The sequence below is a fragment of the Geotrypetes seraphini genome, chromosome 13, assembly GCF_902459505.1.
Source record: "Geotrypetes seraphini chromosome 13, aGeoSer1.1, whole genome shotgun sequence".
NCBI lineage: Eukaryota > Metazoa > Chordata > Amphibia > Gymnophiona > Dermophiidae > Geotrypetes > Geotrypetes seraphini.
Genome location: NC_047096.1, coordinates 23,146,278 through 23,161,062, shown reverse-complemented (window position 1 = coordinate 23,161,062; position 14,785 = coordinate 23,146,278). Strand labels below are relative to the sequence as shown.

Below are 14,785 nucleotides of genomic sequence, written 5' to 3'. Positions count from 1 at the left end.
CTCTAGCACATGGTATCTTCTCAAAGTCCAGAGTAATTTTAGGAAAAAAGTGTTGACCTTTAAGCATGCTTCCTCAAACCTCCTACATGAAACATTTCAGCTCTGCAATTAGCAAAATCCACATCTTTTAGTTAGATGAATCTACACAATTTCTTTTATCTCAGATCCTACATATATATACAATTTGTGCTGAAAAAGGAGATCAAAATTTTTCTCAGCATTTCAAAATAACCTTTCCTGAGGGGATCAAGAATTAAAGGAGCAAACAAGAAAGCAAGGGTGTGTGTGCTGGAAAGATGCCTGAAGTATATGTTAACAGATCATCATTTATACACCATCCCTGCTTCAGATTAGGTCTGAAAGCCAGAATCATGTGACAACAACTTACTGCACTCTTTAAATGTCTGCATCATACACTAGATTCCGGTGCCCCAAGAAACCAGTCTCCTTGTGAGATAGGACGTAATTAGTATTCTGCTGTCTAATATCCACATGCACTGAGGCCTTAGTGTTCTATGCTTTAACCCTTGCCAGTAATGAGGCCTTATCAGTGCTTTGTAAATCAGAAACAAGTTGTGGTTTACCTCCCAGGTTGGGGAGCTCCAGCACCTTGCCTGCGGCAAGATCTCATCAATACTCTATAATTCAGAAGCGAGCCGTGGTTTACCTCCCAGCTCGGGCGACTCCAGCCCTCTGTCTTTGCTGCTCTCCTCTTCTGTAGGGGGTTCCTTCACTGGACTTGCATTGTCTGACTTATCTGTGAAAGGAAGGAGAAATTTGGTTCTTACCTACTAATTTTCTTTCTTTTAGTCCCTCCAGACCAGCACAGAACGAATGGGTTTACACTTCTCTGCCAGCAGCTGGAGACTAAGACATTGACTTTTGGCTGCAGTACAAGTGGGCTGTGCAGATCCATCTAAAATCAGTCTGACGAATAGCCAAGCAGAAACTAACTAGGCTGAAAACGCCAAAAACAAACCAACTTCACTCTCACATGGAGAAAACAAAGAAATTGTCCGGATCGAACCAGGAAACACTGCTGGATACTGATTATAACATCTCCACAGCTCGCCAGCTAAATCAAACGAACCAAATACCAGAAATTGCATGAAATTACATGGAATTATACTTTTCAGACAAAATTATGTTGAGTTAGGGAGCATGTTGTGTATTTCTTCATTTTGCCTCTCAAGTGGTTCCTGTCTCACCTTTCTGGCTCTCCTCTACAGGGGGAATTATTTTTTCACTTTCTGCAGAGGATGCTGTGGTTTTCTCTGCTTCTGTTTTTGTTGTGTTCTTTTCTTTGTCTTTTTTGTGCCTGGGTTTGGCAAACTTGGCCTTGTTGAGAAGGTACTGCACCTCACGGTCCAGGATTGCCAGCTTCTGTTCAATGTCCTTGGACAGAAGAAGTGGTTTTTGTGATGGTGGCAACTTCTCCTGTTCTGCCAACGTTTCATTTCTCCAAAGCTGTAAAGCATTACAACAAAAAAGTTAAATACAGTTGACTCTTTAATCTAACATTTTCAATATTCTTGCACATAGAGATGTAGTATGCAGTTGGGCAATACTAATGTAGATGGCCATTTTCAGTAGTGTGTCTGGTCCGATTTGGATGTCTTAAGAAGCACATCCAAAAATTGGGTGGAGAAAACATTCATTTTCAAATCAACTAGATGTCTTTTTTTTTTTTTTTTAAATCACCTCCCTCGATGTTTTGGCTCTTTAGGACTTCTAACTATTTTGGCTATTTTCAAAACAAAAATGTTCCCAAGTTAAAAACATCCAAAATCAAGCTATATGGACATAGATGGGGCCATCATTTATATTGGCCACACAGACAAGCCAGCAGAGCAGTGGGGAACATTAGAGGGCACTGCTGTGAACTTCATATAAAGGATGCCATGTGTACATCGCACCATAACCTCCTTATAATGTATGGTAAGCCCTTCACAACTCCCCAAAACCCTTCTATACCCACCTACTACCCCAATAGCTTTTATGGCTAAGTGGCACATATATGGCAGTACAGTAGAATTTTGGTGGGCTCACACTTTCCACCATAAATGTAGTGGTTAGAGTGGGATAAGTGCCTGGACCCCCTCTATCATCCCTCCAGTGGTCATCTGGATAGTTTGGGTACCTTTTTGGCCCTTAGATGCTTTTAAAACAGGTCAAGCTCCGGTTGTCCTGGATGCCTTGGTAAGGAAAAATTAGGTTCTTACCTGCTAATTTACTTTCTTTTAGCCTCGCCAGACCAGCATAGGTTAATCTTACAAGCGGGTTATATCCCATCATGACCAGCAGGTGGAGACAGACAAAACTTTGGAACAGTACATATCATACGACTCCTCCCTAATTACCTCAGTCTGTCAAATAGCCAAGCAGAACTAAGAACTATAAAAAGAAAAACAAAAAGGACTCCTAACAGGAGTAACTAATAAAAACAGGAACACTGTTGGAAAATACAAAGGAACAAATGAAACATAGAAATATAGAATATGACGGCAGAAAAGGGCTGTAGCCCATCAAGTCTGCCCACGCTAATGACCCACCCCCAGACTTCACCCGGCTAGAGATCCCACATACATATCCCATTTCTTTTTGAAATCGAGCACGCTGCTGGCGTTAATCACCTGCAATGGAAGTTCATTCCAATGATCGACTACCCTTTCGGTGAAGAAATACTTCCTGGTGTCGCCATGAAATTGCCCACCTTTGATTTTCAGTGGATGACCTCTTGTGGTTGAAGGTCCTTTAAGAAAGAAGATATCATCTTCCACCTCGATGCGGCCCGTGATATATTTAAGTCTCAATCATGTCCCCCCTCTCTCTACGTTCCTCGAGCGAGTATAGTTGCAGTTTATTCAGTCTTTCCTCATATGGGAGGTTCTTGAGTCCCGAGACCATCCTGGTGGTCATTCGCTGAACCGACTCGATTCTCCGCACATCTTTTTGATAATGTGTTCTCCAGAATTGAACACAATATTCAAGATGAGGTCTCACCATGGATCTGTACAGGGGCATTATGACTTCGGGCCTCCGGCTGACGAAACCTCTACGGATGCATCCCACCATTTGTCTAGCCTTGGATGCAGCTTTCTCCACCTGCTTGGCAGTTTTCATGTCTGCACTAATGATTACTCCCAAATCACGTTCTGCCCTAGTCCTAGCTAAGGTCTCACCATTCAGAGTGTAAGTTCTGCATGGGTTTTTGCTGCCAAGGTGCATGACCTTACATTTTTTGGCATTAAAGCCCAGCTGCCAAGTCGAGGACCAATGTTCCAATAAGAGCAGGTCCTGCTCCATACTGTCGGGTAAGGTGCTGTTATCTACTATGTTGCATAGTTTGGCGGCGTCGGCGAATAGTGTTATTTTACCTTGAAGCCCTTGAGTCAAGTCTCTTATGTATATTTTGAAAAGGATCGGTCCCAAGACCGATCCCTGTGGCACTCCACTGGTCACCTCCGATGTATTGGAGGGGGTACCGTTAACCACCACCCTCTGGATTCTACCGCTTAACCAGTCATTGACCCATGTCGTCAATATCACTCCCAATCCCATCGAAGTCATCTTGCTCAACAATCTGCGGTGCAGGACGCTATCAAAAGCTTTGCTGAAGTCCAAGTACACGACGTCTAGAGACTTCCCCGTATCCAGTTTCCTTGTAACCCAGTCAAAGAAGCTGATCAGATTGGATTGACAGGACCTTCCCTTTGTGAATCCATGCTGCTGGGGATCCTGTAGATTCTCCTCGGTCAGGATCGTATCTAATTCTTGTTTAATAAGTCTTTCCATGAGTTTGCTCACTATTGAGGTGAGACTGACCGGTCTGTAATTCGCAGCCTCCGTTCTGCAACCTTTTTTGTGCAATGGAATGACGTTAGCTGTTTTCCAGTCCATGGGGACTTTTCCGGTACTTAGGGAAAGATTGAACAGCACGGATAGCGGTTCCGCCAGGACATCACACAACTCCCTAAGAATCCTGGGGTGTAAATTGTCCGGTCCCATGGCTTTGTTCACCTTGAGTTTTGATAGTTCACCATGGACGCTGCTGGGTGTAAACTTGAAGTTTTGAAACGGGTCTTCCGAGGTTTGCCTTGCCTGCAGTTGTGGACCAGTCCCCGGCGCCTCACAAGTAAAGACTGAGCAAAAGTATTCATTTAGTAGTTTGGCTTTATCAGAATCCGTTTCTGCATAGGTCCCGTCTGTTTTCCTGAGACGTACTATCCCATCTGTGTTTCGTTTCCTGTCGCTAATGTATCTGAAGAAGGATTTATCCCCTTTTTTTAATGTTTTTCGCTAGTTGTTCTTCTGTTTGAATCTTGGCTTCTCTGACTGCCGCTTTGACTGCTTTAGACCTGGTCAGATAGTCTTCTTTTGTCACCCTGTTTCCTGTATGCTTGTAGGAAATAAAAGCTTTTTTTTTCCTTGACAAGATCCGAGATCTCTGCAGAGAACCACTGGGGCTTGTTCTTTCTCCGTCGTTTGCTTACTGTTTTTATATAGCTGTTTGTTGCAAGGTGCATTTCAGGATTGACCACATAGCCTCTACATTATTGGTTTCAGCTTGGTTTTGTGCGCCTGATGGACGAAGTCTCCCATGCGTTTAAAGTCAGTGCCCCGAAAGTCGAGGACCTTTGTTGCTGTGTTTGATCTAGTGAAGCCTATCTTGATGTTGAACCATACCATGTTGTGGTCGCTGGAGGCTAGTGTATCGCCTACCGAAACTTCTGAAACGCTTTCTCCGTTGGTGAGTATCAGGTCCAGTGTCGCCTGATCTCTGGTGGGCTCCAGCACCATTTGTTTGAGTCGCGCCCCTTTTATGGAGGTTAAAAGCCTTCTGCTGCCGCAAATAGCAAAGGTCCCCACAGCTCACCAGCTACGCCAGCACCTCTGTTCTTAATCTCCTCAGCCCTAGAAAAATACTAGAAACAGACCAAAAAATTAAAATCTGCACACATGAACACAACAGTAGACAGGGTGGTGTCCTATGCTGGTCTGGAGAGGTTAAAAGGAAGTAAATTAGCAGGTTAAGAATCTAATTTCTCCTTCTTTAGCAACTCTCCAGACCAGCATAGGTTAATCTTACAAGCAGGACGTACCAAAGCAGTCTCCATCATGGATGGGACCCTCGAAGGACCTACACCAGAACAAGCTCACCGAACACCGTGTCCCAACGCACCTGAACGTCCACACGGTAGTGTCTGACAAAGGAGTTCAAAGAAGACCAAACAGCAGCGTTACAAATATCCATTGGAGGCACCAGCGAAGACTCAGCCCAAGAAGCGGCCTGACCCTGAGTGGAACGAGCCTTGAGAAATTCCAGAACAGGCTTTTTTTTTTTTAAGGTAAGCAGAAGCAGACGTTTCCTTGATTCAATGCGCAATGGAAGCGCCAACCCCTTACGAGGACTCGCTAGAACAGGGGTAGGGAACTCCGGTCCTCAAGAGCCGTATTCCAGTTGGGTTTTCAGGATTTCCCCAATGAGCCAAGCCTTAAAACAAAAAAAGGGAGCCGGATCGAACAGGGGAATGGGGCCCTGAGAAATCAGGTGAAAGAGGAAGAGGATCCAACACCAGAAGCCGCACCAGATCCGCATACCACGGCCATCTGGGCCAATCCGGAGCCACCAGAACCACAAGGTGACGAACAATGCAGAGTAAAACTCTGCCCACTAATGGCCACGGAGGGAATATATACAACAGCCCCTCCGTTGGCCATAGTTGAACCAAAGCATCCAGACCCTCGGCCTAACCGTCTCTGCGACGACTGAAGCAGCGGGGTATTTTGGCATTTACACTCATGGCCATCAGGTCCATGAGGGGCTGACCCCAAGACTGTACTATCAACTGAAAGGCCACGTGGCTTAGACACCACTCTCCAGGAGCTAGCATGTGATGACTGAGGAAGTCCGCTTGAACAGTCTCCACTCCAGCTATGTGGGAGGCCGAGATGACCTGAAGATGAGACTCTGCCAAGACCATGAGCAGAGCCGCCTCCTGCACCACCCGAGAGCTCTTGGTGATCCCCCTGATGATTGACATCGGCCACTGCCGTGGCATTGTCTGGCAGAATCCAGACCAACTTGTTCATCAAGAAGGAGTGGAAGGCTCTTTGCTCCAGAACATTGATCGACCAAGACGCCTCCTCTGTGAACCAGGTGTCCTGAGCTGAGTGACCTAGACACAGAGCTCCCCAACCGAGGAGAATGACATCCGTGAGAAGCACCGTCCACTGTAGCTGATCCAGACTCGTCCCGAATCACCTCCAGCCGAGCACCTACCGAAACCAGAGGGGGTGCGGGCACAAGGATTCTCAGCCTCCTGACGGGCCTGACAGGACTGCATTCACTGAAAGAAACGACCCCTGGTAAAATCAGAGTTCGGGTAGGGAGCAGTCCTATGCTCAGGGAATCTCGCAGACTCTTCTGAGCAGTGCCACCTCGAACAGCCTGACAAGCACTATCTTCAGGCAGGCAGGGAACTTTAGAGTCCGTCAGAGTTTGAACTAACTAGTCCAAAACCTCTGGAAAACAAGGACCCCCAAAAAAGAAAATTTAGAGAATTTTGTGATGGACACCGCATATGTCGTCCAAGCCCGAAGCCAAAAGGTCTGACACGCAGCCATGGATTTGGCAGACGTCCGCAAGAAGCCATAGAGGGCATCTGAGATGAAAGAGGCAGCCATCTGAATCTTTGCCACCTTCTGACCATCAGACTCACTGTCAAGGACCTGCTCGGCCCGAGCCACCAGTCCCGCACAAGAGTTGCCTGGACCACCAAGGCAGACACATCAAAATTCAGTTTAAGAATGGTCTCCAACTCACGATTCTCAGAGTCTGTTAAGACAGAACTGCCTTTGATGAACATGTGACTTTAAGGTAGTCCTATACCCCACCGGGATGGGATACAAGCAAGCCAAGACACGCAACCGAAAAGACGCCTCCGGCAAAGTCCACTGTGCAAGGATAATATCCAGAAAAAAACAGATGTATTGGACAAGAGTGGGAAGCAGAGGAAGAAGAGGATCCTCCACACTTGGGGGTCGCAGGTGGTACCTCCAAAGCGCAACACCGAGGAGATCTGCTGAATCAAATCTGAGAGCTTGTCTCTCTGAAAAAGGCGTACCTCAAACGCCTCCTCACTTGTAGACGGAAAAAAATAGTACTTGGTACCAGCGGCTGTCCCCTCGAGAGTATCCTGGAGGTGTCCCTAAGGGTCCAGGGTCCTCATGCATTAGTTAAACACTCTCCTCAAACAAGAAGTCTTCGTCTGAGGCCATATGCGGGTGCCTGGACAAGGGAGGAGGGGAGAGGACGTGAAAAAGAATTAAGGGGTCAAAACATCAGGGGGCTTGGAGGGAACAAACCCCCAAGACCACCTGGACACAAGTAGGACCCCCGGCTGACAGAAAATATGCTTTACACAAAGCAAAAAAGAAAATGAGGGGGAATCCTGGCAGCCCCTGAGAAGTGCTCAATTACTCCATAGGCGACCTAGCTGAAAGAAAAGTGCTGGTTAGTTGAAAACTACAGTAATTTACAGCATATTTAAAGGGAAAGCAACCCTTCAGACCTGCACTGCCTCAGGATTTTTTTTTTTCACAGAACAGATTCCACTGGCTCTCTAAACCAGTGGTTCCCAACCCTGTCCTGGAGGAACACCAGGCCAATTGGGTTTTCAGGCTAGCCCTAATGAATATGCATGAAGCAAATTTGCGTGCCTATCACTTCCATCATATGCAAATCTCTCTCACGCATATTCATTAGGGCTAGCCTGAAAACCCGATTGGCCTGGTGTTCCTCCAGGACAGGGTTGGGAATCACTGCTCTAAACAATATGCCTTACCCCCAGGGGGTAAGATTTACTGTTGAGGCACCTCTAGAAAAATGTTGGGGAGGAGGAGGAAAGGGGGGGGAGGGACCCCACTTGAACTTGAGAACTGCCGGGTTTGACACCCCTGAGGTCGGACTGACCCCCAAACAGGGTCCATCCAAGCTCAATCCGGCAACAAAAAGGGACAAAAATTTCTAAACAAATTCCAACAGCCCTACCAAGGGAGATGGGTACAGTTCACCACACCTGCTGGAGACTGACAGAAAGCTGAGGTAATTAGGGAGAGGTCATATGATATGTACAGTTCCAAAGTTTTGTCTCAGTCTCTACCTGCTGATCATGAGATATAACCCACTGGTTCATGGGCACAATACAGATTTTGGACTGCCTGGTGAGGATACTAAGGAATATGTATTAACAAAATAAAAAAGGTATCTAACTCTTGATTGTGTTATGTGATCCTATGTTATATCAAGACATGTTATTTGAGGCCTACAGTATTATACTACTATGAATGTCATTTGTGAGACCAGAATTTTAAGTATGCTATTTACCAGGACTTCAAGCAACGTATTACCCTGAAGGCATAAACTGGGGGAATTTCTTATTTAGCAGGTTGCAGCCTCTCACCATTTCATCCTAGTTGGAGACACTATTAAGGAGTGGGGGGTGGGAGGGATAGCAAGAGAACACTGCAGACAACATCTGAAGCCTTTATTTTATCCCTATGTTTTCTCTTTACCCATGTTTCATTGATCACTTTTTCTAGTGTACCGAGCTCCACTTCAGTAAAGATCTGATCAGTCTCTGGGATCATTCGGGCACCCCTATAAGACAAAGAAGGAGGAAGTTCTGTTTATACAGAGTATGAATACAATTTTATAAAGTAAATCCATCTTAGAGAAACATCACATACACAAGCTAGTCTTCCATAACTAAAGAAGATTACTTTGCAAGTCAGGCAATCAACACATGTAAGATAAGACACAGAGACATGGTGGAATGGTATATTAAATGGTAACAAAAAAGAGAAGAAATTAGGTCCTTACTTACTAATTTTCTTTTTTAATCTCTCCAGACCGGCACAGAAACTGATGTTTAATGCTCCTCTGCCAGCAGATGGAGTCTGAGATACTAACTTTTGAGATCAATACAAGTGGGCTGTGCAGTCCCTCTTACAATCAGTCTTTTCAAATAGCCAAGCAGAAATATATCAGGCATATTTCAGAACCAAGACCCCCATTATACTCATGGAGAAGACATAAGCCTAGTCCAAAAGGACCAGGAAAACACTGTTCGATACTGATTAGAATAAGAACTTATCCCAAAAATGTCCCATAGTTCGTCAGCTAAACCAGACGAACCAAAGCTGCTGCCTTTGCAACTCACCAACAACCAACCACAACAAACACCCACAGAAAAAAAGTATTCTTCACAAAAAAAAAAACATGGAATAACACAATAGGGTGGGGTTCTGTGCTGGTCTAGAGAGGCTAAAAAAGAAAATTAGCAGGTTCTGCACTCAAGGGCAGCAACAAGCCATCAGGGAGCACACCCTAGCCTTTGGAAGGAAACTCAAACAGGATGCTGAGATACTCCAAGCGCTGAGATAAGAGTCAAACAGCTCTTGGACAGGTTGACCCACCCATCCCAGGAACTGTAGAAAATCCACAACCCAAGATGTAACCTGGGAGATCTCCTGAGACGACTTGGCACAAATCAATTAGTTGTCCAGTAGGGGCGCACCAGAATGTCCTTGTGCAAGGCTCCTGCCACCACCACCACCATAAAGTTGGTGAAGGTCTGTGACGCCGTAGCCAGACCAAAGGGAAGTGCACAGAATTGATAATGCGCTCCCAAAATCGCAAAGCAAAGGAATCGTTGATGGGAACCTGCAGGTAGGTCTCAGTTAGGCCAAGAGAAGGCAGAAATTCCCCAGGCTGACAGTCAGAAGTACAGATTTCAGGGTTTCCATCTGAAAAGAATGAACCCGGAGAGCTCCGTGGACACCTTGGAGATCCAAAATGGGCCGAAAAGACTCCTCTATCTTGGGTACCACAAAGTAAATGGAATACCTGTCAGTGTGCAGTTCCTGAGAAGGCACTGGAACAACCGCTTCAAACCCAGCAACCTGATCAGTGTCTGGGGTAAAGCCTCTTCAAGTCGCCTGACAAGGAGAGGAGAGGAAACGAATAGGAAAAGGACAAACTCCAGAGCATAACCATCCCGAATCACTTCCAGGATCCACAGATGTGTGGTGATCTAGGCCCATTCCCTGTAACAACGCACGCAACTGGGCTCCAATTGGAACTGGGGGGAAGGGCTCACAATGAATCCCCGGAGGAGCCGTGGAACACCCCCTCCCACCCCAAGCGGGCCTCCTGAGAAAACAGCATGCGTGGAAAGAAATGGCCTCTGGAAAGAAAGGTCACACCCCATCCAGGGCGGAACTTCTGCAACATACGCATCACCAGGCAGGACCACCATGCAAAGCCAGACAAGGCTTGTCCTCCAGAAACCTAGGCCAGAGACACTCAAGGCCTGAACCAGCTTAACTGCAGGAGAAAGAAGCCCCAAAAGGGAAACTAACTGAGCCCAGCTTTAGAACATAACATAAGAACATAAGCAGTGCCTCCGCCGGGTCAGACCATAGGTCCATCCTGCCCAGCAGTCCGCTCCCGCGGCGGCCCAAACAGGTCACGACCTGTCTGAATCACCAGAAGGGGCCCCCTTGCCACCTTGGTTTCCCATTGAGTCCTATCTTCCCATCGAAGTCCTAACCCTCCGGTCTTGCACATGCACGACCTGGTTGGGTTTCTATACTTATTACCTGATTAGCTTTCTATACCTGTGTTACATCCCAGCCACATCCACTGATCAATCCCAAAGCAACAAGGGTTTGGCGGGTAGCTACTCCAAGAGCCAAGGACCTGTCTGAGGCATGCAAAAATTCATATATGGCAATGGAAAAAGCTCCTAGTTCAAATTGAGCACTGTCCTAATCCTCTAAGGACCAGTCAGCTGACTTGCGGTCAAGAACTCACTCGGAACACTGGAAACAAAGCTGGGGCCACAAGACTGCCACAAATCGCCACCTGAAAAACCAAAGCAGCCACAATAAAACTTTGTGGGCGCAAAGCCTCCATTGTATAGGCCTGAGGACCCCTCAGGGCCGAACCACCAATAACTGGCACGGAACGTCTGTGCGCATGAAAGCCGAGACCATCGCATCAACCACAAGAGACTGAAAACATCTCCATTGCCACCAGTGGTGGGGTAAAGTCTGGCCATGGACTGAGTCATGCAAAGAAGCATGTCCAGAAATTGCCACAGAGTGTGCACTACATCCTCAATATCCTGAAGCACAGGGAAAGAGCAGGATGCTGACTGGATCCCTCTCTGGAGAGGGTCGATCATACGTGGGGCTCTTGAGCTTCCACTTCAAAATATAAAATCTGAAGGAAGAGCTCCTGCAACAAAATGATTGTGCCTTTTTTTTGTAAAAAACATGCGCGCAACACACTTGTCCTCACCAACCCGCGGGAGAACCCCCCCCCCCCGATCAGCCATAAAAGAATCCACGTCCCAAGATGCCAGAGGCCACTTGGACAGTGGTTGAGGGGGCTGGACTGAGGCAGCTGCCACAGAATAGAGAACAGGGGGAGCAGTTGAGGAATGAATCAACACTTCATATGATCCCCAAAACCCCCGGCAGTGAAGCAGGACTCCCTGCCGCCATTAAATAAGCTTGTACATGGCCAACGTCAAACAGAGGAATAAAAAACCCCAGCGGCAACTTAGCATTCATGTTAGGAGCAGAAAACACACTTGAGGCCTTTCCTACACAGGAGGAAGGTTGCCTTAGGCCATGGGCAAAATTGACATGCTTCCCGCCTAAAGACTGAGGGAAGAGCCGTTGCCAAACTGCAACAGGAAAACAAACGCGGCACTGAAAACCAACGGACCAAAACCCCAGCATGGGCTGTAGAAGGCCAGGGCTTGCCCCCACCAGCCAACACATGAAGTGCACGCAGAGAATCTGACACCCGATGCTGGGTCTCCTTCGAGGTGGTCAGCACATTGTGTACTCATCAGCCGCATGCACTGAACGACTCCCACAAAAAATGCACTTGTTCAGCATTCATAAAGTGCTCATGATAAAGGCACCAAAAACAATGCCTTATAAAAACCAACAATGCAGTATTAAAAAAAAAAAAAAAAAAAAGGCGGTCTCGGGCCTTTCTTTATTTTTTTCCCTTCATACAAATCTCCATTTATTTCTTGTGATTTTTATTGTTCTTTCTTATATCTTCTCACAGCTAGTCAGCTGTATCAAGATCAGGCAGATCCCACTGGCACTCTAAACTGCAGACGTAGCCAGTACGTTGTGGCCAGGCTACAGTTGAGGCACCTCTATATCCAGAAAATCTAGGGAGATGGGGAATGGGGGGAGGGATTCGACTCACTTTGAGTGTGGCACTCCTAAGGTTAGTAGAACCCCCAAGAGGGTCCCCAAGCTCAGTCCAGACAGAGAAAGGGACAAGAAAGATTCACTGACCAGATCCAACAGGCCTCAACAAACCTCAGTACAGACTGCACAAACAGACCACTCCACTTGCTGGAGACCGAGAAAAGACTGATTGTAAGAGGGACTGCACAGCCCACCTGTACTGATCTCAAAAGTTAGTGTCTCAGTCTCCACCTGCTGGCAGAGGAGCATAAACAATCAGTTTCTGTGCCGGTCTGAAGAGGCGCTAAAGAATTCATGTGTAACAAAGAAAGCTGTAATACATGCTCCCATAGTTATTACTACCAGTCTCCTCTCTGCCCCTAATCATCAGCAGTTCAGAAATTCCCCTTACTTAAGGAAGATGCTAGAATGATTAAGGAGACTGCTCAGGGCTGCTAGGCGGTCTGGCCACTTTCTCCTTTCTTCCACTCGAAAGAAGAGGCTCTTGCAAGTTTTCTTGAGCTCTGAAAGCTTCTCTTTCATCTCCTAATAACCAGAGAGAATAATTCATTACTACTTTTCTTTAGCCTCTAGTGATAGTTAGTCTTGGGTTGGGTGGGTATATTTTGGACATTGGACAGAAAGATACATTAAGACGAATTATGTTTGTTGAACTTATATTTTTTGTTGTGATTTGTAGATATACTTGATTTTGTATATTTATGTATTGTGACATGATTTTTATAAATTCTACTGTATGATTTTCTTAGAAGAATGGTATATTATGTTTATTTGAAAACTTGCTGGAACATAAGAAACACACCATTAGAAAAACTTATGACTTTATATATGAATTATGATTGCCTTACTTACCCCCCTCTTTTATGAACGTGTATCACAGGTTTTAACTCCGGCAGCGGTGGTAACTGCTCCGACGCTAATAGGAATTCTATGGACGTCGGAGCACTTACCGCCACTGCTGGCACTAAAACCTGCGCTATGCATTCGTAAAAGAGGGGATTAAATAATTAGACAAGCTAATAATGCTTCTATGTAACTCTTGTATACAAACAGGATAAATTGGGATGGGGAGGAAGAGGGTGTTAAATGTAAAATGTGAAGCAATGAATATTTTTATTATAGGAATGGAATGCAAATGTAGATCGATTGTATATACATTCATTCAATTTAACAACAACAACAACAAAAAAAAGACATCACATGCTGTGTCAGACCAAAGTTCACTAAGTCCAGCATCCTTCCTCCAGTAATGGCTAGTCTGCGTCATAAGTACTCAGTAACTCCCAAAAGGTAGATTTAATTTTCAATCTTCAGTTCCTGGCAAGTTTCAAATTTATTGATTTTTAGTATACCTTTATTCTAATGATCAGACTTCAGTAAGGGCAGCCACTGGGAGGGACTGAACATAGTGACGGATCTGGTAATAGGCGAAGAGATCATTAACCTGTAGGTCAAAAGTTCGTTGCAGCTCGGCAAATGTGACCAGGCTCCCCTCCTCCGAAAACAGGTGAAAAAGATATTGTAGACCTTGTGCTTGCCACCTAAGAAAGGTGGCATTTTGCATGCCCAGCTGGAAAGCTCCATTGCCCAGTATAGGCAAATATAAAGACACCCTAGAAGACAATTTGGCTGTTTTACAGTCCTATCTCCATGTCCTTCTGGCCGGCGTAAAAATGGGGTAATGAGACACCAAAGGACGCATCCTCGGATCCGCCACATGTAAAAAATAGCTCACATGGAATGGAGCCAGCAAAGATAACTCCAGTGGTGTAGCAGAAAAATCAGATGTTCCTCTAAACCAATCATTAATATGTCTCATCTGACAAGCCATAGCATACCAACGTACATTTAATAAACCATAGCCCCCCCTATCCCTGGGCAGACACATCCGTAGCAAGGGCATACATGGTCGCTTATCACCCCATAGAAAACGCTGTAGCTCTTTCGTTAAACGAATGTTATGGGCATGGGACAGCAGCAGAGGTAAAACCTGAAAGCGATAACCATTTGGGAAAGAGCACCATATCAAAAAGGGCTACCCGGCCCGCCACCGATAAGGGAAAAGTGGACCAATTCTGTAGATGTTGTGAGGTGTCTTGAAGCAATGGGGTGATATTGCTGGAGTACAGGGTCGTAAGGTCTCGGGGGATCTGTACCCCCAAATAGCAAATTGAAGTCTGAGCCCACGTAAATGGGAAGTGACCACTCCATGTCTGTTGTAGTGTCATGGGGCTAGCTAGGGCCATAGATTTCTGGTAGTTCAACGTAAATCCTGAATAAAATTTGAATTCGTCAAGCGCTTGCAATAAATATCGAACAGAGCGGTGTCAGTTAGCAAAAATAATAGATCATCTGCAAAGGCCAACACTTTGAGTGAATGAGTCCCGAAGTCCACACCCACTATGAGACACTGTGCGAAGAAAGGGTTCGAGATACAATAGAAATAAGAGGGGTGACAGGGGACAGCCCTGTCGAGTTC

General features: G+C 45.9%; 1 protein-coding gene across 4 annotated transcripts in view; it reads right to left on the bottom strand.

Moving 5' to 3' along the window:
* The window catches only part of HYOU1 (hypoxia up-regulated 1), an 80,258-nt gene that overhangs the window by 12,858 nt on the left and 52,615 nt on the right, over nt 1-14,785 (bottom strand). For 2 of the 4 annotated variants that reach the window (XM_033919075.1, XM_033919076.1), the window contains exons 21-24: nt 12,698-12,831; nt 8,578-8,662; nt 1,209-1,467; nt 668-757 (exon numbers count right to left, since the gene is read on the bottom strand). In XM_033919075.1, coding sequence (XP_033774966.1) covers nt 668-757; nt 1,209-1,467; nt 8,578-8,662; nt 12,698-12,831 — 568 coding nt within the window. Of the gene's footprint in view, nt 1-584; nt 758-1,208; nt 1,468-8,577; nt 8,663-12,697; nt 12,832-14,785 lie in introns of all 4 variants that reach the window. The other 2 variants (XR_004536828.1, XM_033919077.1) reach the window with 2 other exon arrangements.